The sequence below is a fragment of the Cololabis saira genome, chromosome 1 (assembly GCF_033807715.1).
Source record: "Cololabis saira isolate AMF1-May2022 chromosome 1, fColSai1.1, whole genome shotgun sequence".
NCBI classification, from domain to species: Eukaryota; Metazoa; Chordata; class Actinopteri; order Beloniformes; family Belonidae; genus Cololabis; species Cololabis saira.
The window spans coordinates 9,387,447-9,411,913 of record NC_084587.1 but is presented as its reverse complement, the minus strand read 5'-3'; the positions used below and the strand labels follow the sequence as shown (position 1 = coordinate 9,411,913).

The window sequence follows — 24,467 nt, the reverse complement described above, 5'->3', positions numbered from 1 at the left end:
TCTTAAATTTCCTGAATGTGTGTGAGGGTGTGTGTGTGTGTGTGTGTGTGTGTCCTTCACCGTTCCTCTTCCACCGTCCAATCTAACATATTTTATTAATATTTTGATTTCATATTCTGACAGGGAGGACTAAAATCACCAAGGTGAAACACAAAAGGACAAGACAGAGAAGGGTGCGGTGTGTGTAGCGTGGTGTGTGTAGCGTGGTGTGTGTAGCGTGGTGTGTGTAGCGTGGTGTGTGTAGCGTGGTGTGTGCAGCGTGGTGATTCCTGTCATGTTTGTGTGTCCTGATGGTGAAATGTGCTGCAGTGAAAAGGACAGACATGCTAATATGAGACACACAGACCTGAGGACAAAAGGACAAATGGAAAAGTGTGTGAGAGTGTGTAACAGAGGGAGAGAGATGCATGTGTGCAGGTCTATGAGGTCTGTACGTTTTTTGGAATGTTTACATTTTCTGGATTTCTTCTTTTTGTAGCGCCATTGTGAACGTTTATTTATTGTCTCATGAAAAAACTGTGGTAGATGTTGAATAAGCTAGTTTCCAAAATAAGGGTTTATCCTTCTGAAGATGATGCTGTCTTGATTTTGATTTAATATCTATCCACATTGATAAAGAAAAACTGTTGTTCTGATTCATGGCCCAGATTTTATTAAATTCCTTAGTTTCTGGCCATCTTTTAACCCTTGTTCTGTCTTTGGGTCAAAATGACCTAATTCTCCTGTCTTTCTTTCCTCCTGCTCTCTCCTTCCTTCTCCCTTCCTTCTTTTCTCCCCTGGCACATTCTTTTGTTTTCTCCTTTCCTTCCTTCATTTTTTCCTTCCTTCCTTCCTTCCTTCCTTCCTTCTCTTTTCCCTTCCTTCCTTCCTTCCTTCCTTCCTTCCTTCCTTCCTTCCTTCCTTCCTTCCTTCCTTCCTTCTCTTTTCCCTTCCTTCCTTCCTTCCTTCCTTCCTTCCTTCCTTCCTTCCTTCCTTCCTTCCTTCCTTCCTTTCTCCATTCTTTCTTTCCTCCCTTCCTTCCTTCTTTTTTCCCTTCCTTCCTTCCTTCCTTCCTTCCTTCCTTCCTTCCTTCCTTCCTTCCTTCCTTCCTTCCTTCCTTCGGTCCTTCTCTTTTCCCTTCCTTCCTTCCTTCCTTCCTTCCTTCCTTCCTTCCTTCCTTCCTTCCTTCCTTCCTTCCTTTCTCCCTTCCTTCCTTCTTTTTTCCCTTCCTTCCTTCTTTCCTCCCTTCCTTCCTTCCTTCTTTTCTCCATTCCTTTCTTCTTTCCTCTCTTCTTTCCTTCTTTTCTCCCTTCCTTCCTTTCTCCCTTCTTTCCTCCCTTCCTTTTCTACCATCCTCCCTTCCTTCTTTCCTTCCTTCCTTCCTTCCTTCCTTCCTTCCTTCCTTCCTTCCTTCCTTCCTTCCTTCCTTCCTTCCTCCCTTCCTCCCTTCCTCCCTCCTTGACCCGAAGACACTGTTTGTGCAAACAGAAATTAATATTGAAGAAACAATCTTTGGATGCTCCTGTGACTTCTCTTAAAAAAAAACCCAAAACTCGTAAAAAGACAGCAAGACATCTGTAAAACTTTGTATATGACAGTTTAAGACAGTTTGCGGCCTTTGCCAGTCAGTAAAAGCATGATATGTGCCAATTAGGATGTACAGAAACCCCTCAGGTTTTAGGAGTCAGAAATGAGCCGCGTGAATGTGTTTCCGCGCGGCCGCGGGTGGATCGATGGGAATCTGGACGAACGAGTGAAGCTTTTCAACTGATGGGACCAGAATAAACCTTTGACCTGAGGATAGACAGAAACTGACGAAGAACAGAGGCAACATAAGACCCAACACTTTGATCCATTCTCACTTTTTTTCACCCATTTATTTACGATTTTTTTTTTCCATCACAAAGCCCAAATAACTCTTTAAAAATCGGAGAGCTCTGAAGGCTTATTTATTGAAAAATAATCTTGTGCCCTGTCTGTCTGTTTGTTTTTTTTTCCCTTTTTTCTTCTACCAGTGATGGTTGCTTTGATTGATGTCGACTCAGACGAGGCGTTCAGTCTCACTAATGTCCTCCGAGGGGGGTGTCACGGCGTCCGTCATCTCGTGTCCGAGCGTCGAGAGGAGTTTGGATCTGACGTCTGTCGTGGAATGACACCACAGCTCCACTTTGATGAAGACGCATTCCCAAAATATCCTCCCCGTCACTCGTGGGTAAATGACACAGCTTTTTAGTTTGGGTTATTTGTTTCAGTCTGATTGTGGATCACTTGCACAGCCGCCTCCTCCGGCGCTCCGCCCACATGTCGTGCCATTATAGACAGTCTCTGCAGAGCGCCACTTGTCCACGCCGGAAGTCCCTGCAGGGGCAAAGACGCCGGTATTTAGGGGAGTGTCCTGCACAGCTGAAGAGCAGGGGATCCCGCTGAAGGCCGCACTCCCGCCGCACCACCGAGAAGCCCGGCAGGATGTGGTTGATCTCGGAGTCGACCACTTCGCACTGCACCTGCAACCTGAGGCAAGGCAGGTTTATTTGTAGAGCACAATTCAACACAAGGTCATTCAAAGGGCTTTACATCAACATTAAAAGCGGCAAGACAGAAACTGTAAATAACAAATAAAATGAAATAAAATGATAAGAAAAGAGTTAAAATAATAAAAAGCACAAGTTGTTAAAAAGTAAGGGCAGTAGAGTACAGCACAGGGTTCGGCAACCCAAAATGTTGAAAGAGCCGTATTGGACCAAAAACACAAAAAACAAATGTGTCTGGAGCCACAAAAATGAAAATTCTTGTATCAGCCTTAGAATGAAGGCAACACATGCAGCATGTATCTATATTAGTTATAACTGGGGGAAGATTTTTTTTTTCATTATGCACTTCGAGAAAAAAGTCTAAATGTCGAGAAAAAAGTCAAAATTTTGAGATAAAAGTCAGAATGTTGAGATTAAAAAAGAAAGGAAAAGGAAGAAAAAAAGGGAAAAAAAGAAGAAAAAAAGAAAAAGATAAAAAAGGAAAAAAAATAAAAAAATAAAAAAAGGAAAAAAGAAAAGAGAAAAAAAGAAGAAATAAAAGAGAAAAAAAGAGAAAAAAGAAGAAAAAGAAGAAAAAAAAGGAAAAAAGAGGTCAAACATTTTTGAAAAAGCTCAAGGGAGCCACTACGGCGGCGCTAAAGAGCCGCATGCAGGTACACATCTCATTCTAACAATGACAAGAATTACTTTTCTATACGGTCAAAACGTGCAAAGACTGGGTCAAATACAGTATTACAAAAGTAATCTGTGCCTGAGGGGGCGAAACACACCGGCAGACGTGTGAATCCGTGCAGATGCTGTGCAGAAAAAGTTTTTCCTGTCTGAGACAAGTGACGGGAAAGTGGAACTGACATCATCTCAAACTAAATGGGAAGTAGAGATTTCACCACTTTCATCACACTCGAGATGCTAATTTGAAAGAGAACGAAGGAAGTGAAGCGACAAGGAAGTTGTTAAAACTTCAAGGTGGAGGGAAGATGAAAAGGACGAGAGACGCGAGCTACAAGGTGAGCGGCGGAACAGAAACAGAGGAAAGTGGCGCTGTAAACCGAGGCAAACAGGATAAAAGGGAACAAAAGAAATTTGGAGCGCAAAGAAACAGAGTTGGAGGCTGGGAGCAGTCGGGAGGAGGATGTTTGACTCGGAGCGCCGTAGGAAGCAGGAAGATGATTAAAACTGAAAACTCGGGTTTAACCCAGAATGCACTCCTTCAAGGAGCGCTGCAGATCAGCTGGTAATTGGGTTTTTGGACAGTTTTTCACGTCTGTTCTCTCGTTCAGCTGCCACCAGACTCATTGGAGAAAATATATACGTTTTTATTTTGAAGTTCAAAAAGACAAGAGATGTAGTAAAGTTTCTTCACTGCCTTTACAAAACGTACATTTGGAAACTTCACTAAAACTGTTTTCACTGGATAACAAGAGGTGTTTAAATGAGGTCTTGATGACTTTGACCATATTTTGCAGCAATCAAGTCAATTTCCTATTTAGTACTCTAAACCAGGGGTTCCCAACCTTTTTTGAGCCAAGGACCAGCAGAAGTATAAACAAAAAGCTCAGGGGCCGGTTGACAATTTATGTCAATTTTAATAAACATTTTAGAAAAAAACTATGCATTTTAAAATGCAGGCTATCATCAGCGACGTTAGCTGATGTTGTGGCCTTTAAAACTTGCTTCTGCAAATGTAACTCACGTTTTTCCCTTTCGAAAAAATCCACTGGTTTGTCTTTGAGAGAAGGATGTTTTGTATTTAAGTGTCTTTGAAGCTTGGATGGCTTCATTGCTTCGTTGGCGAGCGTTTCTCCACATAAAATACATAGTGGGTTTGGCGCCTCCAAATCGCCCGTTGCAACAAATCCATATTTTATATACATAATGTCGTACTTGCGATTAAAGCTTTTGCTTTTCTTTTTGGTAGGATTTTCTACTTGTTCATCACCATTTCTTTTACTCGAACAACCAGTAAAGAAACGACTCATGGAGGTTTGCTGAGGTCCGCTCATCTCTGCAGCTGACTGAACCTAACCTGCATACAGCACCTGTGCATGGCGCTGTTCAGTCCGGTCGGGTACCAGAACTTATTGTCCGCCAAGCCATGACAGGGCTGCCACTCAAAGAAACACATTTCGATTTATACAAGTTTTGGATGAAATTATATGACAAAAAAATGCAAAAATTGTTTTCTTAAATTTAGTATGAGGTTGCTTTAATTATGTGGCAAATGATAATAAACACGAGAAAGATGGGTACTTCAATGAAAAATAGATATTTTATTCAACTTTGCTGCTGTTCATACAAAAAGTAAATAAAAAACAACAATTTTTTTTCAAAGATTTTCACTTGAAATAAGTAGAAAAATCTGAGATTTTTTTGCTTGTAATGAGAAGATAAATCTTGTTCCACTGGCAGATTTTCCTACTTATTTCAAGTGAAAATTGACTTGAAACAGGTGAAAATTGTCAAATGAGTTATTTTTCTGGTGTTATTTTTCTGGTGATGACTCCAAATGTTGAAATAGCAGTAAAACCACATTCATTGATGAAATGACATAAGGGATGGAAAGGAGGGATGGCAGTTTTACAGGGGGATGATTTGGACTTTTTTTATTTCAGGGGGGATGATTCTGACCGTTTTTATTTCGGGGGGGGATGATTTGGACCGTTTTTATTTCAGGGGGGATGCTGGCTTTAGTTCTTCTGAGGAGGAGACGAGCAGCAGCAGCAAGGAGGGTCCATGAAATCCTCATGAGAAGACTTGAGAAGATTTGGGGGAATCCAGGCTCGTTGGAGCTACAGCTCCATGATGACCAGGTCTACTTCAGATTGAACAGGGAGCAGTTTGACAGCCTGTTTTGGAGTGGGTCCTCAGCAGGATGACAACCACCTTCTCTCCACCGAGATGCCCTCACAGCGCGATGAAATTAAAAAATGTTCAATTCAGACGCAGGCAGGTGAAACGCCCGTGGCAGGTGGCCTCTCCCGCGCCGCCAAGCTCGCCAGCAGAGCGGTCCACTCTTGCGCTGCGGCAGCACATACACAATGAATGGGAAAGCCGGCTGCGGTCCCGCTTTGCGCCCTCTATGTGAAAGGGGCTTAATACTGTTGGCCCCTGAAGGTTACATTTGGCCCCATAATGGCCCCTGTTTCAGAAAAATCCTAGAACCCCCAGTGCCAAGTTTTGTTACCCGCAACTGCGCTGACACGCAAAAAAAAAGAAAAGCTGCTGAGACCCTGTCGTGCAGCGCTGCTCTCGGCAGAGATTGTATGAGGTGAAGTGAAGTGAGATGCCTCACTCCATTGGGAAAAAAACGTCTGGTGACAATTTTGATTATCGCTTTTTTGTCGACAACGTCGGCGAATCATTGCAGCCCTAATTATGATCGGAACACAAGCCATTCCACGGCCCGGTAGTAACGGCTCTACGGACCGGTACCGGTCCGGGGACCGGGGGTTGGGAATCACGGCTCTAAACGATGCTCCAAACCTTACCAGTTTTATACTGAAGTACTAAAAACAACGGCAGTGGGTCAAAAAGCTGCACAGCAGGATAAATAAATAACGATGTTTGGATACCTCTAAGTCGACGGATCATTTTTCAGGTCAGATCCATTTGCCACGACCTAAACTATTGTATTACTGTTGCTTGTTCTGTGTAACATTTAAGGTCAACTTGAAAATGTCCCCCACTAATTAGCTGAAAGGGAAATCACAGATGTTAACTTACTTCCCCTCTGAGAGGACAGCAGTAAAATTCATGTTAGTTCAGTTACATTTTTTAATTTTTCCCAGTTTAGTTAGATTTTCTTTTAAAGCCATACATTTTTTAAGTACAGTTAACTTACACATTTTTATAGTTTTTCAATTAAGTTCAGTTATATTACTCTTGTAAACCTATAAAAATGTTAGTTAAGTTCATAAAAAAAACATTCTGTTACATTTGCTTTTTTTTTACGTTTGTTTAACATTTTATGTAAAGCACTTTGTGTTGCATTTTTATATATGCATGAAAAGCGCTACATAAATAAAGTTTGATTGATTGATTGCTTGTAAAACTACACATTTTGGTTGAATTTGAGTATTTTTCTGTTAACGTCAATTAAATGTTCTTATAACACTATAAAATTTCAGTTACATTTGATTGAATTTTTCCCCCTGTTAACTTCAGTTAAGAAGCTATAAAAGTCTCATTAAGTTAAGGTACTTTTCAAATTTAACATTTCTTTCAAATAAGTACAGTTACATTTTTTTGTAAAACTAGAAATTTTGGTTAAGTTCAGTTGAATTTTAGTTAATTAAATTTTCTTATTACGCTTTACAATTTTATTATGTTTGTTTGAATTTGAATGTCCCCCACAGTAACTACAGCTATAAAAATGTTAAATTGAGGTACATTTAAAAAAAAATTTCAACGAAGTTAAATTTTCTGGTAAACCTATCCCCATAGTCTGACTTGACAAAATAGATGTTTTGTAAGCTGCAGAGCTAAGGTTTTTGATAAGTAAAAGTCTAAATCTGACAAAAATCTCAGTTCACCTTTGTACACGGCTTTATACTACTACTACTATGACTACTATTATTACTACTATCAGTACTGGAGTTGAGGGGGGATGAGGGGGGATGAGGGGAGATGGCATCCCCCCTGAAATAAAAACGGTCCAAATCATCCCCCCTGTAAAACTGCCATCCCTCCTTTCCATCCTTTATGTCATTTCATCAATGAATGTGGTTTTACTGCTATTTCAACATTTAGAGTCATCACCAGAAAAATAACACCAGAAAAATAAGTTATTTTCACCTGTTTCAAGTAAACTTTCACTTGAAATAAGTAGGAAAATCTGCCAGTGGGACAAGATTTATCTTCTTATTACAAGCAAAAAAATCTTGTTCCACTGGTAGATTTTTCTACTTATTTCAAGTGAAAATCTACTTGAAACAGGTGAAAATTGTTGTTTTTTCCAGTGATGAGTCTTGTTTTAAGTGTAATGAGATTTTGTTTTACTAAAATTAGACATTTTAACTAGAAATAAGACAAATATTCTTGTTAAGATTTTGAGTTTTTGCAGTGATCCATTTTACTTATCCTGTGAAGGACAGAGTCATATTGATAAGTTCAGAAAACTGTTTTTTATTGTTGTGTTTTGATGTATTTGATGTAAGCCCAGTGGATATTTAAAGCTTACAGAAGGCTGCATTTAACTGCTGCTATGTCATTCCTGCAGTATTTCTGCAGGTGTTTAGGTCACTGCTATTATTTGTAATATATTATATTATTTGTAATCAGCACAAATTATCTCTCCCCATATGATAAAATCCACCATCCCCCCTGATTTTTTTTTTTACAACTCGAGTACTGACTACTACCATTACTACTACTACTACTACTACTACTACTACTACTACTACTAATACTGTCATTTTTCGCTTTTATCCAAAGCGACTTCCATCTGAGAGAACAACACAAGCCAGAATCCCATAGTATGTCCAGCTGGATCAGAGCTGGTCAGACTGCTGAGAGTCCAGTTGGAACCAGGTGCTGCCATGCCAGTGCTAGGTTTTTATTTCTTTATTCTAATGATACGAGCGTACCCCACTTTCCCTCCACCTACCCGCGCAGAGCCTCCTTGTTGTTGATGAAGCGGAAGTGGGCCGGTTCGCAGATAAAACCCGCCAGCTGGCAGGCGTCGACACACGACTGCCCTTCCAGAGACACGAGCAGCCGGAGGGAGCTGAGGGGCGGCCAGGCGGCGGGAGCCGGCACGCCAGATGTCCACACCAGCACCGTGGAGTTGGGCAGCGGCACAAACAGAGGTCCCAACCCGCCGCTGCCAGCAGCAGATCCTTGTCTGGAGACGTTGGCTGGAATAAAAGCAGGCTCCGGGGCACAAAACTCCTAGGAAAATATGAAGAAAATTAGACTGTGCTGTGTTTGTTTTGTTAATCCAACTGTTAAAAGAATACCATATAGTCCTTTTATGGGCCATTTACGGCTCAGCACATAAACCGCTGCTTTGTTCAGACAGCAAGTGGTTTTCTGTTACTCAATAGAGCAGCATGAGTTTATTAAAACTACAGTCGGTTTTCCATTTGTGTCTACAAGAGATGCCTTCAGGCGCCGTATCGACTCGCAGTCAATAACGTGCCGGAAGGTATTTGCAGCACGTGCTTTGTTAAGCACAACATCGCTGCAGTTAGACGTGTGAGATGGAAGTGAGCAGATTTGCAGGGAAACGCATTTGTGCGTGTGTGGAGTAAAAACAGAATTAAGCCTCTTTGGAGAGACGGGATCACATGTGCAAGTGATGCTGATGCAGCTTTGCAGGAGTCGACCCTGAAATGAGCAAATGTAGAAACCCAACTCCCCCCCAAAACATTTTAATGTAAAAAGCTGAGAAAATGCATTATTTTGAAGAAAAAAGATCATTTTGAATTTGATGGCAGCAACACGTCTAAACCAGAGTTAGGTGTTGAGACCAGCGGCTGGAGCTCTGGGAGAGGAACGTCGTCTCATCCTTGAACATGGTCAATGGTCCTGCGTCTGCTAAGTTTGTTTGATTCTGTGTTTATGATGCTTTAAATGCTCTCACTTGATGACAGGTCTAGACGGCAGGCAGACCAGGTCGGCACCTGCACTCTTCCACCATGACGCAGCGCTTTTTATTGGATGCAGGACAGTTTCTCATCGTCCTGCTGGAAGATGCAAAGCCTTCCCTGAAGAACAAGCTGTCTGGATGGGAGCAGCCTCTCAGCATCCATGTTTGCCCTTCCAGATGTGCCAGCTGTCCACTCCACAGACACTAGAGCAACCGTGCCATCAGGCCCCCCTCAGTCTGTCAGGACAGGGAACAGGGGCCTCATTTATAAAGCTTGCATGCGCACAAAACAGGGCTTGAAACATGCGCACACCACCTTCTACGCAGGTTGGGATTTAAAAAAAAGAAACTAACGGAAAAATGTGTGTATCTTTACTCCAACCCTGACCCTTGCGCACAAACATTTTGAAGATATGGGGAACTGGCGACGCAGGCGGTGAGGCGGTGAAATGAAGCCACTTTTAATGTCATCACATATCAGACTTATAATATAATAGCGCTGATCGTGTCCTTCTGTGCTTGAAGCTCAGCGTCAGTCAGGACTCTGGTGCTGCTGCTGCAGCCGCGGTGCAGGACACGCCGGGCCGTGAACCTCCTCGTCACCCACCGCGACAACTGGAGAGTGACTGAGGACAGAACAAAAGAGTGCCGGGCCGCTCTACGGAGCCCCTAAAGGGACACAGATTTTTTTAATATATATAATGAGTTTTACGTGTCCGTGTCCCTTTAGGGGCTCCGTACCTCTTGGCCTCCACCTTCAAATCACACCACTTCTTTTATTTCTGCACACAGCGTTTAGCGCAGCAACGACGTGCTGCCACTCACCCGCTTTATTTTTGTTAGTGATATCACTACTGTGACCACCAAATAATGTGGTTTTCCTGCCTCCACCTCATCCACAACATCTCGATCTCAGTCTCCGTGAAATTTAGTGGCACGGTTGCCCTGGCTCGACACGTCTCATTCATCCTGACGCAGCAGAAACAGACTGCAGGTGGCGCTGCACATGCTCAGCAGGCTCATTCATAGGCAAATGCAATCATCAAGTACTTTGCATTCGCCATTTATGGTATGAAATGAGTGTGTAGAGGGCGGGGTATGAGGCGAATTCACGTGCGCAACCTTCCAGCTGGACTGGGATTTATAAAGATAACATTGCGTGCAGATGTGCGTGCACACGGTTTTATAAATCAGGATTTTTTTTGTGCGCACGCCCTTTTTTCGGCTTTTTGGCGCACGTGCACTTTTAGTATGAATCCTACGCAATCTATTATAAATGAGGCCCCAGGACTTCAGCTAGCATCGTCACCAACACTGGGGTCTCAGTCCCATCCTGAGCAGCTGCATCAGCGTTGGCAGCGCTGCCATCATGGACCACAAACGCCTGCAGAGAGCGGCGATGTCTGCGTCTAAGGTCACCGTTCAGTCTGGACAGCCGAGTAAGAATTTCATTGCACATGTGCGGTCCGTACTGTTCATGCAGGGAATGCTTTGAATCTTGAATTTCAGAGATGCTGCGTTGGAGCTGAGCGACAGATGGTTCCTCTCCTCTTCAGTCCGGGGGATGCATTATTCATGCTTTCCAAGGAGACTTTCACATTTTGACCCCCCATACAAAGGACAGTTTTCACGGACATCCAAGACTTATTTTCAGCCGTGTCCCCTGATGACATCATGAACCGTAGACACAGTTTCACGTCTTCATAACTCTCTCCGTCTTTACTCTAAGAGACATTTGTCGTCCGTGTTGCTGCTATCGACTTCAAAGAGAGAGATTTCAACAGTAAAATGTCTCACTTTCAACTTTGAAATCTCTGTCTGAAGTTTTCAGAACTGAGTTTTTAATTCATGCAAATGAATAAAACTGCAAACACAGCTAAATCTGCTTTCTTGTGTATTCAGCACGCGGCACCTGTCCACACCTGCTGCAGGGAAATCTCACTGATCCACACTTGTGTGGACAGCTGTATTGATTAAAACTGTGAATTTGTCATCCTTCTCGTTTCAGATGTGCATGAGAAGAAATCCCAAGAGAGGATGCAAGTCCCTGTGGGTGCGTGCCATGAAGCTGGAAACGCTCATCAATAGCATTAGCGGACTAATCGCCCCTCTCGATTGTTTTTGTCTTTCATACAAAGACTTAGTCTGGTTCTTCTGGGTGTGGCTTTGTTTTCCAGGGGGAGGACCTGCAGATGCGGACGAAACTTCCTGTGGAAGCCACCGATCTTTGATTTCTTTGCAATATGATGATGCCTTAATCAATGGGACTTGCTTTTTCTTCATATTCCACACCCGTTGCAAAGACTCAGGAGATTCTGGATGACTGTAGAGCTCATGGGGGGGCAGAAGAGCCTTTACAACCAGTGGCTACTTGTTTATTTGTTTATTTGTAAGGATCCCCATTAGCTATGCCCTTAAACACAGCTAGTCTTAGGCCCTGATTACACGTAGCAAAAACGTTGGTGTTTTCATGCGTTTTGGCCGTTCGTTTACACGAAAACGGAGCTCAAAGTCACCAAAAACTATCATTTCTGAAAACTCTGGCCAAAGTGGAGATTTGCAAAAAATTCCATCTTCACGTTTGCTTGTAAACGGAGGGAAACGGAGATTTAGGCTTCAGGACGTCACATTATGCGACAGAAACGTCACCAGCGTCATGTGTGCGACCTGTGTTTACAATTAGTTTGGCCACCGTCAATATTTTCTTGTATTTTACTTGTTTTATATTCTAAAGTCACACTTAAAAGTAACTCCACTTCTCTGTCGCTCCTAACGAAAGACTCTCGTTCATCTTGGAAGTAACTGGAAGTTACTCGTGTCACATGTTTTTTTTCCAGGATTCCGATTGGCTAGCATGACTTTATCTTCTCGTTACACTGCCCCCTGCAGGTTTGGATGCTCATAGCACCTTAACAGTGTATTTATCCGGGTTTGTGTAAATGATGGTATTTTTCAAAACGTAGAGGGGGAAATATCTGTTTTTGTAAATACCCGGGTATGTGTAAACGTGGCCTAACTGGGGTCCACATTAAAAAACAATACATTTAAAACATACAGTTAAAACCAAGACATAAAGAAAGAAAACGAAATAACACGACAAACCTACATTAAACTTTACCGTACATGTAAATCATTATCTTAAAACAAAAAAAATACATGAAACATTCCAATATACAGTAAAACATCATCTAGGCCATGAAAATCAGATCAAATATACACCTTACCCTGTCCAGTATGTATATGTATCTGTATAAGTGTGTGTGTGTGTGTGTGTGTGTATGGTATCCTATACATATGATATTCCATATGTTTCTTAATTTGCTTTTTGAATATTGATTTCCGTGTTAATTTAGTCATATAGTGGTAAAGAATTCCATGATTTCATTGATCAATATTCTACTGTATGCTTCAGAAAATTAGTGTTTGGCTTAGGAAGTGAAAACGTACGGTGGCCGACAAGGGCCAAACGCACTGCAGCGTCTCAGTTAAGGAAAAACGTCTTCAAGTACAGAAACGATTCAAATTCACAAACTCAAAACGAGGTACAAAAAGAGGAAGGTGGTGCAAATGAAAAAAACGTGCTGCAAAAAACAAAGACAAATGCAACATCATCAAGCGCGCTGCACACGGGACGTAGAGAGAGACCGAACAGCTGACTGAACCACAGTGTTTACATCCATGGTTTAAACAGCGGGAACGGTAATGTGATATAATGTGGTTTATATCACTGTACAACGCTGTACATCACGAGACGTTTCTTTATTATATTTTAACGTTACATTCAGCTGTTCGGTCTCTCTCTACATCCCGTGTGTCTGTCCACTGAGCTGTTACGCTGAGAGCGCCCCCTGCAGGTTTGGTAACCGGTTATGAAGCGTTTTTCTTTTGAAGAAGGTTTCTTGTTTTATATTGTTTTGTGCTTTGCATCGTTTCTCTATTTGCAGCGTTTGATGATGCTGCATTTGTCTTTGTTTTTTGCAGCACGTTTTTTCATTTGAACCTTGTTCCTCTTTTTGTACCTCGTTTTGAGTTTGAATTTGAATTGTTTCTGTACTTGAAGCCGTTTTCCTTAACTGAGACGCATTAGGCCGTTGCAGTGCGTTTGGCCCTTGTCGGCCACCGTAAAAACCGGCCCTTTTTGGCCCGTCTAGTGGCATCTGTATATGACTCTAGATTGTGTCTGATTGTACTGATATAATGGAGTCTTGGATTGTAAAACCTTCCATATTGAAAACAGAAGTGCAGCATTCATTCTGTCCTCAACTTTTAACCATTGTAGACAGAAGTGCATGCTGTTGATACTGGTATTATATGGACAAAAAAACGTGACTCCTGAGATCGATTCTGAGCCAACAGTCTTATATAAGCCACGAGACCACGACCCTCACACACACACGAGCTGAGCTTGATGAAATATTGGGCCTTGAGACATGAAAAATTGAGCAGAGAAGGGAATTGTGCAGCCTCCGAGACGAGTAAACACGGGAGTGTTGAATAGCTGGCGACGCCCTCCGTGCATGTGGTTTGTTCTGAAAGACCTCACCTGATTCTGGATGTAGGCGTGAACTCTCTCCAGCATCCCCTCACACGTGTACTCGTACGGCAGGTAAGGCTCCACCTGAAAACACACACACAAGCGCAGCCCCCGCCTCGTTATTCTCAGGATACCTTTGTTTTTCCCCTCAAATCATCGCTCGCATTCATCCCGATAAATTGCCCGCTCCCTGTTCTCCTGGCAGACGCCGGCTTCTATTGTCGGGTTTCTGTGAGGCTTAATCACAGCGTGTCACTGCTTGGAAATTCATTAGGCTCTATCTGCGTAACAATAGGCGCCCCCTGCTGCGACGAGCCAGTTTTCTAACTAAAGCACAGTTATGATTGGCCTAATTAGCCACGGGCCGGGAAGACTGGATATGTTTTGTGTTTCTGGCTCTCAGCAACATGTTCGCTTCAGATTTTACAAACTGTCTCATGGAAGAAAACTGCCGTTGCTTTTAAAAGGAAGACTTCATCTGCTTATATCTGGGTCTAAATGATGAATCGAGACAAAACTTCCTGAACTTTGTGATCCTGATCAACTACGTCTGCCCTTGTTTTTTTCTTTTAGCTGATGTTGGAGTGTAGAACGATCTTTAGGAAAGTAAGTTCACCAAAGCTTAAAAAGGTCCTGCTCACTGCAGCAGGAGCCTCCCGCGGTACGTGATGTCACTACCCGACGACTCGCTGCCCGGCGCCAGATGTGCACGTTCGGATACAGCTTGGACATGCGTCACGTTCAGTACTCGAGATGAGGGGGGATGACACCCCCCCTGAAATAAAAACGGTCAAAATCATCCCCCCTGTAAAACTGCCATCCCCCCTTTCCAATCCTTATGTCATTTCATCAATGAATGTGGTTTTACTGCTATTTCAACATTTAGAGTCATCTAAAAAGAAAATAACACCAGAAAAATAACTTATTTGACCATTTTCACCTGTTTCAAGTAAATTTTCACTTGAAATAAGTAGAAAAATCTGCCAGTGGGACAAGATTTATCTTCTCATTACAAGCAAAAAAATCTTGTTCCACTGGCAGATTTTTCTACTTATTTCAAGTGAAAATCTACTTGAAACAGGTGAAAATTGTTGTTTTTTTCCAGTGATGAGTCTTGTTTTAAGTGTAATGAGATTTTTTTACTAAAATGAGACATTTTAACTAGAAATAAGACAAATATTCTTGTTAAGATTTTGCGTTTTTGCAGTGATCCATTTTACTTATCCTGTGAAGGACAGAGTCACATTGATAAGTTCAGAAAAGTGTTTTTTATTGTTGTGTTTTGATGTATTTGATGTAAGTCCAGTGGATATTTAAAGCTTACAGAAGGCTGCATTTAACTGCTGCTATGTCATTCCTGCAGTATTTCTGCAGGTGTTTTGGTCACTGCTATTATTTGTAGTATATTATATTATTTGTAATCAGCACAAATGATCTGTCCCCATATGATAAAATCCACCATCCTCCCTGATTTTTTTTTACAACTCGAGTACTGGTCACGTTGCACCATAAACGTGATTTTTAGACGTATCCAGTCAGAACCTGGTCTTCCTGACTGTTTGAGTTTTATATTGGAAGTGATCTGCTGTCTCACTGATGTTTTTGTAATCTGGACGGTTGCTATGGCAACCCAGGCACATGGAACCGATGTAAACAAACCAAAGTAGAGGAGGCTGCTTTTGTCGCCAATAGGTATGTGGAGCTGAAGAGTACTTTTTCTGCTTTGAATCACATGAAAAAGGAAACGGCTTTTCAATTCAATTCAATTTGATTTATATAGCGTCTAATATCACAAAAGTTGTCTCCAGACGCTTTTCAGAGACCCAGCAATTATTACATAAACAATGGCAGGTAAAAACTCCCATAGTGGGAGAAAAACCTTAAGCCAAACAGTGGCAAGGAAAAACTCCCCTTTAGGAGGGAAGAAACCTTGAGCAGGACCAGGCTCATTAGGGGGGACCCTCCTGCCGAGGGCCAGACTGGGGGTCAGGGACGGCAACAGCACAGCAGGCAGGTGGAAGCAGCAACGGAATGACCGGAGGTGGGGACCGCAGGCCAGCACGCAGCTCCCGAAGCTCCGGCCCAATCAGCAAGCCCCAGGTTGGGGTGCAGGGTCGGGGAAAGGTTGAGAAGGGGCAGGGCCAGGGAGAGGAGACTTGACGGACAAATCTCTCCCCCGCCTGACCGGGCCGTTACCCTGCCCCTCTCACTCCCACGCTGCAGGATCCGGTGTTGTGCATTCAGAGATGCTCTTCTCCACCGGCAGAGGATGCTAAACCATGAACAAAAGAGAAAAAAGAAAAGAAAAGGGGGGGCCGGCACAAAAAACTACAGGAGCGATGGACAAAAATGATAGCTATGAGATACTTATAATAAATACAAATGGAAATGGAGAAGAGAGGAAGGGTGAGAGGCACCGCCCAGCGGATCATGTCGGTGCCCCCCTGCAGCATAGGCCTATAGCAGCATATCTACCACCAAGCTATATTTGAGACTAACTATTATAGTCTTGTTCTATAGCTGCAACTATGACTGCTGACTCTAACACACTAGAGTTTACACTACCTAGAGATTTACCAACACCAGCTAGAGGTTAGGGCTGTTCGATTAATCGATTTTAAATCGCAATCGCGATTATGTAATTAGAACGATGTTAAAACGTGAAAATCGTAAAATCGATTTTTCATTTTTTTTTTTTATTTTTTTTTTTTATACCTTGTCTGCACACATATTAATGATTGATACCATATTAATGATTGATGTAAATACCTCTCAATACCTGCGACAAGTGCCCCATGGGAGAGGCTCTTTAGTGTAGGAGGGGTCGTTGTAACATGCCACCGGGCATCCCTCAAGCCAGATGCGGTAGACCGGCTCGTGTTCCTTGCAAAAAACTTGCAAATGTGAATAGCAAATGTAATGACTGACATTACACACCTCTACCTCCTTCATGGGTTGCATTATTATTTAGCATGCAAAGACCCAGTTTAGTTTAATTAGAAAATGTCTTGTTTTATTTAATTGGAAATATAACTTACTGTATGTTTGCAAGTGCTGATTTGCTGATTTTTTTTTTTCAGAGATAAAACTTTATATTATATTTTTTTAAACTTTTTTTCAACTTATTTTACAGAGTTTTGCACTTTATTCATTCATTTTTGGTTTAATAAGAGCAAAGTTTGCACTTTAAGCCCAATGGGGCAAATGTTCAATAAAAAAACAGCATATTTGAAATCATTTCTTTGCCTTTTATCAATTCACAAAATAATCGTAATCGTAATCGAAAATCGGATTTTGAGAGAAAAAAATCGAGATTTTATTTTTGGGCAAAATCGAACAGCCCTACTGTCAACATAGTCTAAGGTCTGAGTCTTGCAGGGGTTCTGCTCCGTCCTCGTGTAATTTAAAAACTTAAATTTCACCTTGTCTTGTCCTCTCTGCTGTAATAGGTATTAAAAGAAAAAGTGTCAGTAAAAACGTTATTTTCTGAGTCTAAATTCGTGTTCCTGAAATCTTTTCCCTCTGAACTGTTTACGGACTAATGCTGTGTCACTGTTCGAGTTGCAGCCCGTTGGTGGCGTTTTAATCTGAAAATCAACCAGAAGCTCTCTGTGCCTTCCTCAGGTACGCCTAAAGAGACTCCACGTGTGGATCAGAGATGCTGATCAGCTGTGAGATGTGAGGCCACTCTCATCGACTAGAAGGGTTGCAATTGTGAGAACCCCCCGAACCAAAAGAAACAACAAAACAATCTGAAACACTATTTAACGGCCACAGCTTTAATATGTATTAGATATCCCAGCCTTTGAAAGGTCTTTGGAGCATGTACAAATGTGGACCGTTTGCCTGGTAATGTGTTTATAGCAAAGATAAGCTCTCGTAAAGAGGATGATAGTCCAATGATTCAAAATCCCATAATTCCTTAATGCAAGAGTCCTGCCTCCGTAAACGACACGCCACTCGCTAAATTGCATTTCCAATCTGAAATCAAAGCGTTCTAATGTTCAACCACGTGTGAAATCAGACTCGGCTCATTTCAGGTGAAAACCGCTGCAAAGCAATTTGCAGGCGTGATATAATTCAAGTGGTAATACACACACGCACACACACACACACACACACACACACACACACACACACACACACACACACACACACACACACACACACACACACACACACACACACACACACACACACACACACACATACACACACACACACACACACACACACACACACACTGATCGAGTCCTCACGTTGGTCTCTAAGATGAAACTGAGGGTAAACACTCAGACAGGAACAGCCTCTGTACTCGGTTCTTGTTTAGTTCTGTCAGTCACAGATTTGAGCGTCTGCAGCAGCTCGTCTGGACAGATTTGTACAATCCTTTTCTTCTTGTTACATTATAGTCACTTTACCCATTCAGAGTCTCCTCTTTGCAAATGTAACATTTCTTTGTGGGTTTTTTTTTTTGTGGCCCAAAGCATTTACTTTGCATCTCTGCTTTTATATTTCTCACTTTTTAAACAACTATGGTTGTTTTGTGCTTCATTTGGTCACTTCCTGTTTCGTATAGACAGGGTTGGAGCTGAGTCTGTATATTATATTATATAATATTATATATTATTATATAATATTCTCCCATGAAGCTTCATAGGAATCCTGCACATCAGAAGTCACCGATGAGTCCACTCTGGTCCAGATCTGGACCGATGGTCCAACATCCGGACCCTGAGGCCCTTTAACCCTTTAACCCCTGCTGTCTTCGGGTCAAGGAAGGAGGAAGAGAAGGGAGGAAAGAAGGAAGGAAGGATGAAAAGAAGGAAAGAAAGAAGGAAGGGAGAAAAGAAGGAAGGAGGAAGGAAGGAAGGAAGAATGAAAAGAAGGAAAGAAAGAAGGAAGGGAGAAAAGAAGGAAGGAAGGAAGGAAGGAAGAATGAAAAGAAGGAAAGAAAGAAGGAAGGGAGAAAAGAAGGAAGGAAGGAAGGAAGGAAGGAAGAATGAAAAGAAGGAAAGAAAGAAGGAAGGGAGAAAAGAAGGAAGGAAGGAAGAATGAAAAGAAGGAAAGAAATAAGGAAGGGAGAAAAGAAGGAAGGAAGGAAGGAAGGAAGGAAGAATGAAAAGAAGGAAAGAAAGAAGGAAGGGAGAAAAGAAGGAAGGAAGGAAGGAGGAAGAATGAAAAGAAGGAAAGAAAGAAGGAAGGGAGAAAAGAAGGAAGGAAGGAAGGAAGGAAGGAAGAATGAAAAGAAGGAAAGAAAGAAGGAAGGGAGAAAAGAAGGAAGGAAGGAAGAATGAAAAGAAGGAAAGAAATAAGGAAGGGAGAAAAGAAGTAAGTAAGGAAGGAAGGAAGGATGGAAGGAAGGAAGGAAGATGGAGGAAGGAAGGAAAGAAGGAAGGAAGGGAGAAAAGAGGAAGGGAAGAAGGAAGGAGTGAGCAGGAGGAAAGAAGGAAGGAAGGGAAAAAAGAAGGAAGGAAGGAAGGAAGGAAGGAAAGAAGGAAGGGAGGAAGGAAGGAAGGAAGGAAGGAAGGAAGGAAGGGAGGAAAGAAAGAAGGAAGGAAGGAAGGAAGGAAGGGAGAAAAGAAGGAAGGGAGGAAAGAAGGAAGGAAGGAAGGAAGGAAGGGAGGAAAGAAAGAAGGAAGGAAGGAAGGAAGGAAGGAAGGAAGGAAGGAAGGAAGGAAGGAAGGAAGGAAGGAAGGAAGGAAGGAAGGAAGGAAGGAAGGAAGGAAGGGAGAAAAGAGGAAGGGAAGAAGGAAGGAGAATTAGGTCATTTTGACCCGAAGACAGCACAAGGGTTAATGAAATTCAGACCCGAACTGGCTCTAAAGAGCCGTCTTGGCTCAATAGAGCCGTCTTGGTTCACCTCCCACATATAAATATATATGCTCAAGCACTTACAATGCATTTTTTACATTATACGCCACCTTTAACATTATTGTATATAAAATCTGAGGCAAGGTTATCAGGGAGGTTCCCCATGGCAACCGATGCTCAGCTCCTCCTTTGCAGTCTTGCTCTCTTTTTTTAGTGCTCGGTGATAACATGACTACACAAAAGAACAAAAAAGAACACCAAAACTCCACGTACAAACGACATTTTCAAGCACCGGCGATTGAAATTATATCTCCCCTTCAAGCGAGCCACAGCACCACACCCGACACATCCCTGAGACGATGATACAACGAACCAGTTTGGACCCAAACAAGAGGGAAATTAATTGGATGTTTTGGGGAAACGGAGGGAGACAAACTTAAGGACGGAAGAGCAACAGAAGGAGGAGAGGGAAAAGGAAAGAAGGAGAGACAGAGGGAGAGAGATGGAGAAAAGGATTTATTTGGAACACGGAGGCTTGTGAGCGACCCAGAGATTGCTTTGTCCCGCATGACTGAACATGAGCCTGTGTGTGTGTGTGTGTGTGTGTGTGTGTGTGTGTGTGTGTGTGTGTGTGTGTGTGTGTGTGTGTGTGTGTGTCCTGACGTTAATGGCTGTAATGTGCAGGTAAGGCTCTGTGTGCCGGTCGCCTGCGTCTCAGTTGTGGTTGTGTGTGCTTGGATAAGTCTGAATTTGTGCCTGTGTGTGTGTGTGTGTGTGTGTGTGTGTGTGTGTGTGTGTGTGTGTTTGCATGAAGGAGTCGCCAGTGGAGAGTGAAGTGGTCCATCAGCTCTTTCAGAGGTGATGGAGTCATGGCGGTCAAACGACGCTGCTGGACTGACGACGCAGACGAGACGACGCCGTGAGAAAGTTCTCTCAGGCGCCGACGCACATCAGCTTCAGCTGAATCTCCACACACACACACACACACACACACACACACACACACACACACACACACACACACACACACACACACACACACACACACACACACTCCTCTGATCGGTTTAACGGTCCGAGCAGACAGATGTTTTCCTGTCGCGACCCGTCACGTACAGGACTTCACCGCGGTAACGCTGTGACTCAAGCACACATGACCTGTCCTCAACTGAATGATTTTATTTCATCGAAAAAAGAACCTCAAGAATAGTCTGAAAACCTAAATGAAAGTCTTGCAATGATCAACAACAGCAACTGCTTTGCTGCCTCAGGAGCTTTGAGCCCAGTAAAAGTCCCAAATCCTGTAATTTTGTCAGAGGATGAGGATGAAAACTGAAAATCAGGGGTGGTTTTTTCCTTGAAACGAACAGATTCACCTCAAGTATTTTTCTGATTGGTCAACCTCCACAGCTGCCACCAGTTAAGCCTTTCTTGGGATAATAAAAGGTGAAATTGATGACTTTTCATATATTTTATCTTGTGAGTGTGAAACAGAATGTAAAAGTGTGAAACTCACGTCTTGGTCACGGTTTGCAGACGCCGGTTGCAAACATAACAGTTTATCTACCAGTTGCGGTTCATACTTCTGAATTAACGCTGACTTTATTCAAGGGCCTTCTTTATTGCTATGCTCCGCCCCCCATTACATCTTGGAAACAAAAGCAGAATGTTTAGTAGGAACTATGAGCAGAACCACTGAGATGGAAAACGATCCTTGCTCCGCTTTTAGAGTGACCCCTGAAGCTTTTCCTCTTCCTGGAGAACATGACCATATATGGAGATCCAGCCCTTGCTTACATCACAGAGAGCTGATGTTGAAAAAAAAACATCCAGAAGGAAGCGATCTCAGCAGCATCTAACGTGATAATTTATCATAATAACTCTGCAGGTAAGTTAGGATAAGAATCCAAATCCATAATATGGTCACTTTAACCCCTGTACGGTCTTTGGGTCAAAATTACCTAATTCTCCTGTCCTTCTTTCCTCCTGCTCTCTCCTTCCTTCTCCCTTCCTCTTTCCTTCCTTCCTTCCTTCCTTCCTTCCTTCCTTCCTTCCTTCCTTCCTTCCTTCCTTCCTTCCTTCCTTCCTTCCTTCCTTCCTCCTGCTCTCTCCTTCCTTCTTCCCTTCCTCTTTTCTACCTTCCTTCCTTCTTTTTTCCCTTCCTTCCTTCCTTCCTTCCTTCCTTCCTTCCTTCCTTCCTTCCTTCCTTCCTTCCTTCCTTCCTTTCTTTTTCCTTCCTTCCTTCTTTCCTTCCTTATTTCCTCCTGCTCTCTCCTCCCTTCCTTCCTTCCTCCTGCTCTCTCCTTCCTTCTTCCCTTCCTCTTTTCTCCCTTCCTTCCTTCCTTCCTTTCTTCTTCCCTTCCTTCCTTCCTTCCTTCCTTCCTTCCTTCCTTCCTTCCTTCCTTCCTTCCTTCCTTCCTTCCTTCCTTCCTTCCTTCCTTCCTTCCTTCCTTCCTTCCTTCTTTTCTCCCTTCCTTCCTTCCTTTCTCCCTTCCTTCCTTCCTTCCTTCCTTCTTTTCTTCCTTCTTTTCTTCCTTCCTTCCTTCCTTCCTTCCTTCCTTCCTTCCTTCCTTCCTTCCTTCCTTCCTTCCTTCCTTCCTTCCTTCCTTCCTTCCTTCCTTCCTTCCTTCCTTCCTTCCTTCCTTCCTTCCTTCCTTCCTTCCTTCCTTCTTTCTCCCTTCCTTCTTTTCATTCTTCCTTCTTTCCTCCCTTCTTCTCTTCCTCCTTCCTTGATCTGAAGACAGCACAAGGGTTAAAACATGTTTACGCCTTTTATTGGTCAGTTCAGAGTGATAGACACCTTTATCAACCTCTGTCTCATCCTCAGCAGTAGCTCACATCCTCTAATTCTCCCGAGCCCACATTCATCACATCACTTGCACTCTGTGATGTCCACCTGCCACCCACGCACGGGGGACAACCCCACATCTGTAAAACTATGCAACTGCCGCACCAAACTTTAGAAACAATAAATCAAGCTCACGACAACAAAAACTGTCCCAGCGCTGTAAGTGCATGTTTCCTGCCGCAGAGAAGCAAAAAATGAGACAGATTTCACACAGAAATGACTCCAGTTACCCGAACCCTCGCTGGGTAAAGGGGCATTTCATTATAAAACGTATTCAGAAATGTATTCAGAAATGTTCTTTACCTTTTTACGGTTTGAGAAATGCTCAGCGTCTCGGTCTGAGGGGATTATTGGTGTCACAGGAGTACTGCTCTGACTACACCCCTTACAGAGGTGTGAGTGTGCGTGTGTGTGTGTGTGTGTGTGTGTGTGTGTGTGTGTGTGTGTGTGTGTGTGAGCACCTTGGTCCTCATGATCTCCTTGATGGCAGAATCGAACTCTAGGGAGTTGTTGTAGTCCACCGTCATGACGTGCGGTCTGCCGATATACTGCTCTGCGTAGGGATGCTGCGAGAAAACCTGCATGAAATATAGACGACAGCGTCTGTCACGGCTTTAAATAGGTCTTTGTTACACTCAGCTTGTTTTAAACATCAGTTATCAAGATGCCGAGGCTGTCGGCGGGGTTGGACCCCCCCCCTTGTCTTAATCCCTCGTGTCACAGATACAACAGCCCCGGAAACGTTTGTCAGGAACCACATCGGCCTGACGACATCACACACTCGCTGCTAACTTGATTAGAGTCTGGCTGGTGGTGAAGAGCTGAAGGGAACCTCGTCCTGGTCTTGAGCGTAATCTCGACCTCTCAATCGTGGTGGTAAAATGCTCTCGACTGGATCACCACTTTTCCACAGTCTGCAACTGTTCCAGCACAGTCGAAGCGTGGTGACCCCACACGCCATTTGAGTGACCTCACTGTCACATTCAAAGAAGCAGCTTGAGTTGTGATTTGCTGGCTGTACATATTGGATGTACATTCAAGGAGCAACACTGTTTAAAGCCACACTATGCAAGGCTGCGTGCTTGCACCTACTTTGTTTGGCATATTTTTCTCAGTTCTCTTGCATCACGCCTTTGGTGATTGGGAGGATTGGGACAGTATCTACCTTCATACAAGAACTGACGGAAAACTGTATAACCTTGCCAGACTTCGTGCCAAATCAAAGGTCCACAAAGTGTTAGTACGTGAACTACTCTTTGCTGATGATGCTGCAATAGTGTCCCATTCCACAGAAGGCCTACAGCGCTTGATGGACAGGCTCAATGTTGCTTGTTCGGACTTCGCATTGATTATCAGCATAAAGAAGACAGTAATTATGCACCAAACTGGATCCCCATATGACGCAGAAGTCACTGTTGATGATAAAGCATTGGACTGTGTAAACCACTTTACCTATCTTGGCTCGACAATCTGTAGCGATCTCTCAATGGACAAAGAAATCGAAATCCGCATCGGTAAAGCTGCGACTACATTCAACCGCCTTAGAGCTAGAGCTTGGCAGAACAACTATCTCACGGAACGAACTAAGTGCCGCATTTATGACTCCTGCGTTCTTAGTATAATGTTATATGGTGCGGAAACATGGACAACATATGCCCGTCAAGAACAAAGGCTGAACTCCTTCCATATGCATTGCCTAAGGCACATACAGGGAATTAAGTGGCAGGACAGGGTCACGAACGAAGAAGTTTAGAAACGGGCTGGCAGCAAATCTCTCTTCCAAACTCTGAAGATCAGAACGTTGGCTTGGTCACCTGCACAGAATGCCAGACTACCAGCTGCCCAAGTGCATCCTCTACGGCGAGCTTTGTGAGGGTGTGCGAAGGAGAGGACGTCCACTTCTTCGCTTCAAGGATGTCGCGAAACGCGATATGAAAGCGCTAAATGTCGATACATCTAGCTGGGAAAGGATGGCTGAAAACCGTAGCAGCTGGCGTCGTACACTTTATGCTGGTGGCATTGAACTGGAGCAGCGATGGTTTGAAAAACTAGCCCGCAAACGCACTAACACTGTTTGACTCATTCAGCTATTAACACTATAATCTCACGTAGATAAATTTGCCATTATTATTATGTAGCAATACCAGTTCTGACCACATGGAGGCACTGTAT

The 24,467-nt window shown here is 43.1% G+C and overlaps 1 protein-coding gene across 1 annotated transcript in view; it reads right to left on the bottom strand.

Moving 5' to 3' along the window:
• Positions 1 to 1,853: 1,853 nt before the first annotated feature.
• The window catches only part of LOC133456470 (alpha-1,6-mannosylglycoprotein 6-beta-N-acetylglucosaminyltransferase B-like), a 293,267-nt gene continuing 270,653 nt past the window's right edge, over positions 1,854 to 24,467 (bottom strand). Inside the window, 4 exon segments of the mRNA XM_061734986.1 lie at positions 1,854 to 2,490; positions 8,116 to 8,399; positions 13,643 to 13,717; positions 22,757 to 22,873. Of these exon segments, the coding sequence (XP_061590970.1) occupies positions 2,292 to 2,490; positions 8,116 to 8,399; positions 13,643 to 13,717; positions 22,757 to 22,873 (675 nt within the window). The 3' untranslated portion in view covers positions 1,854 to 2,291.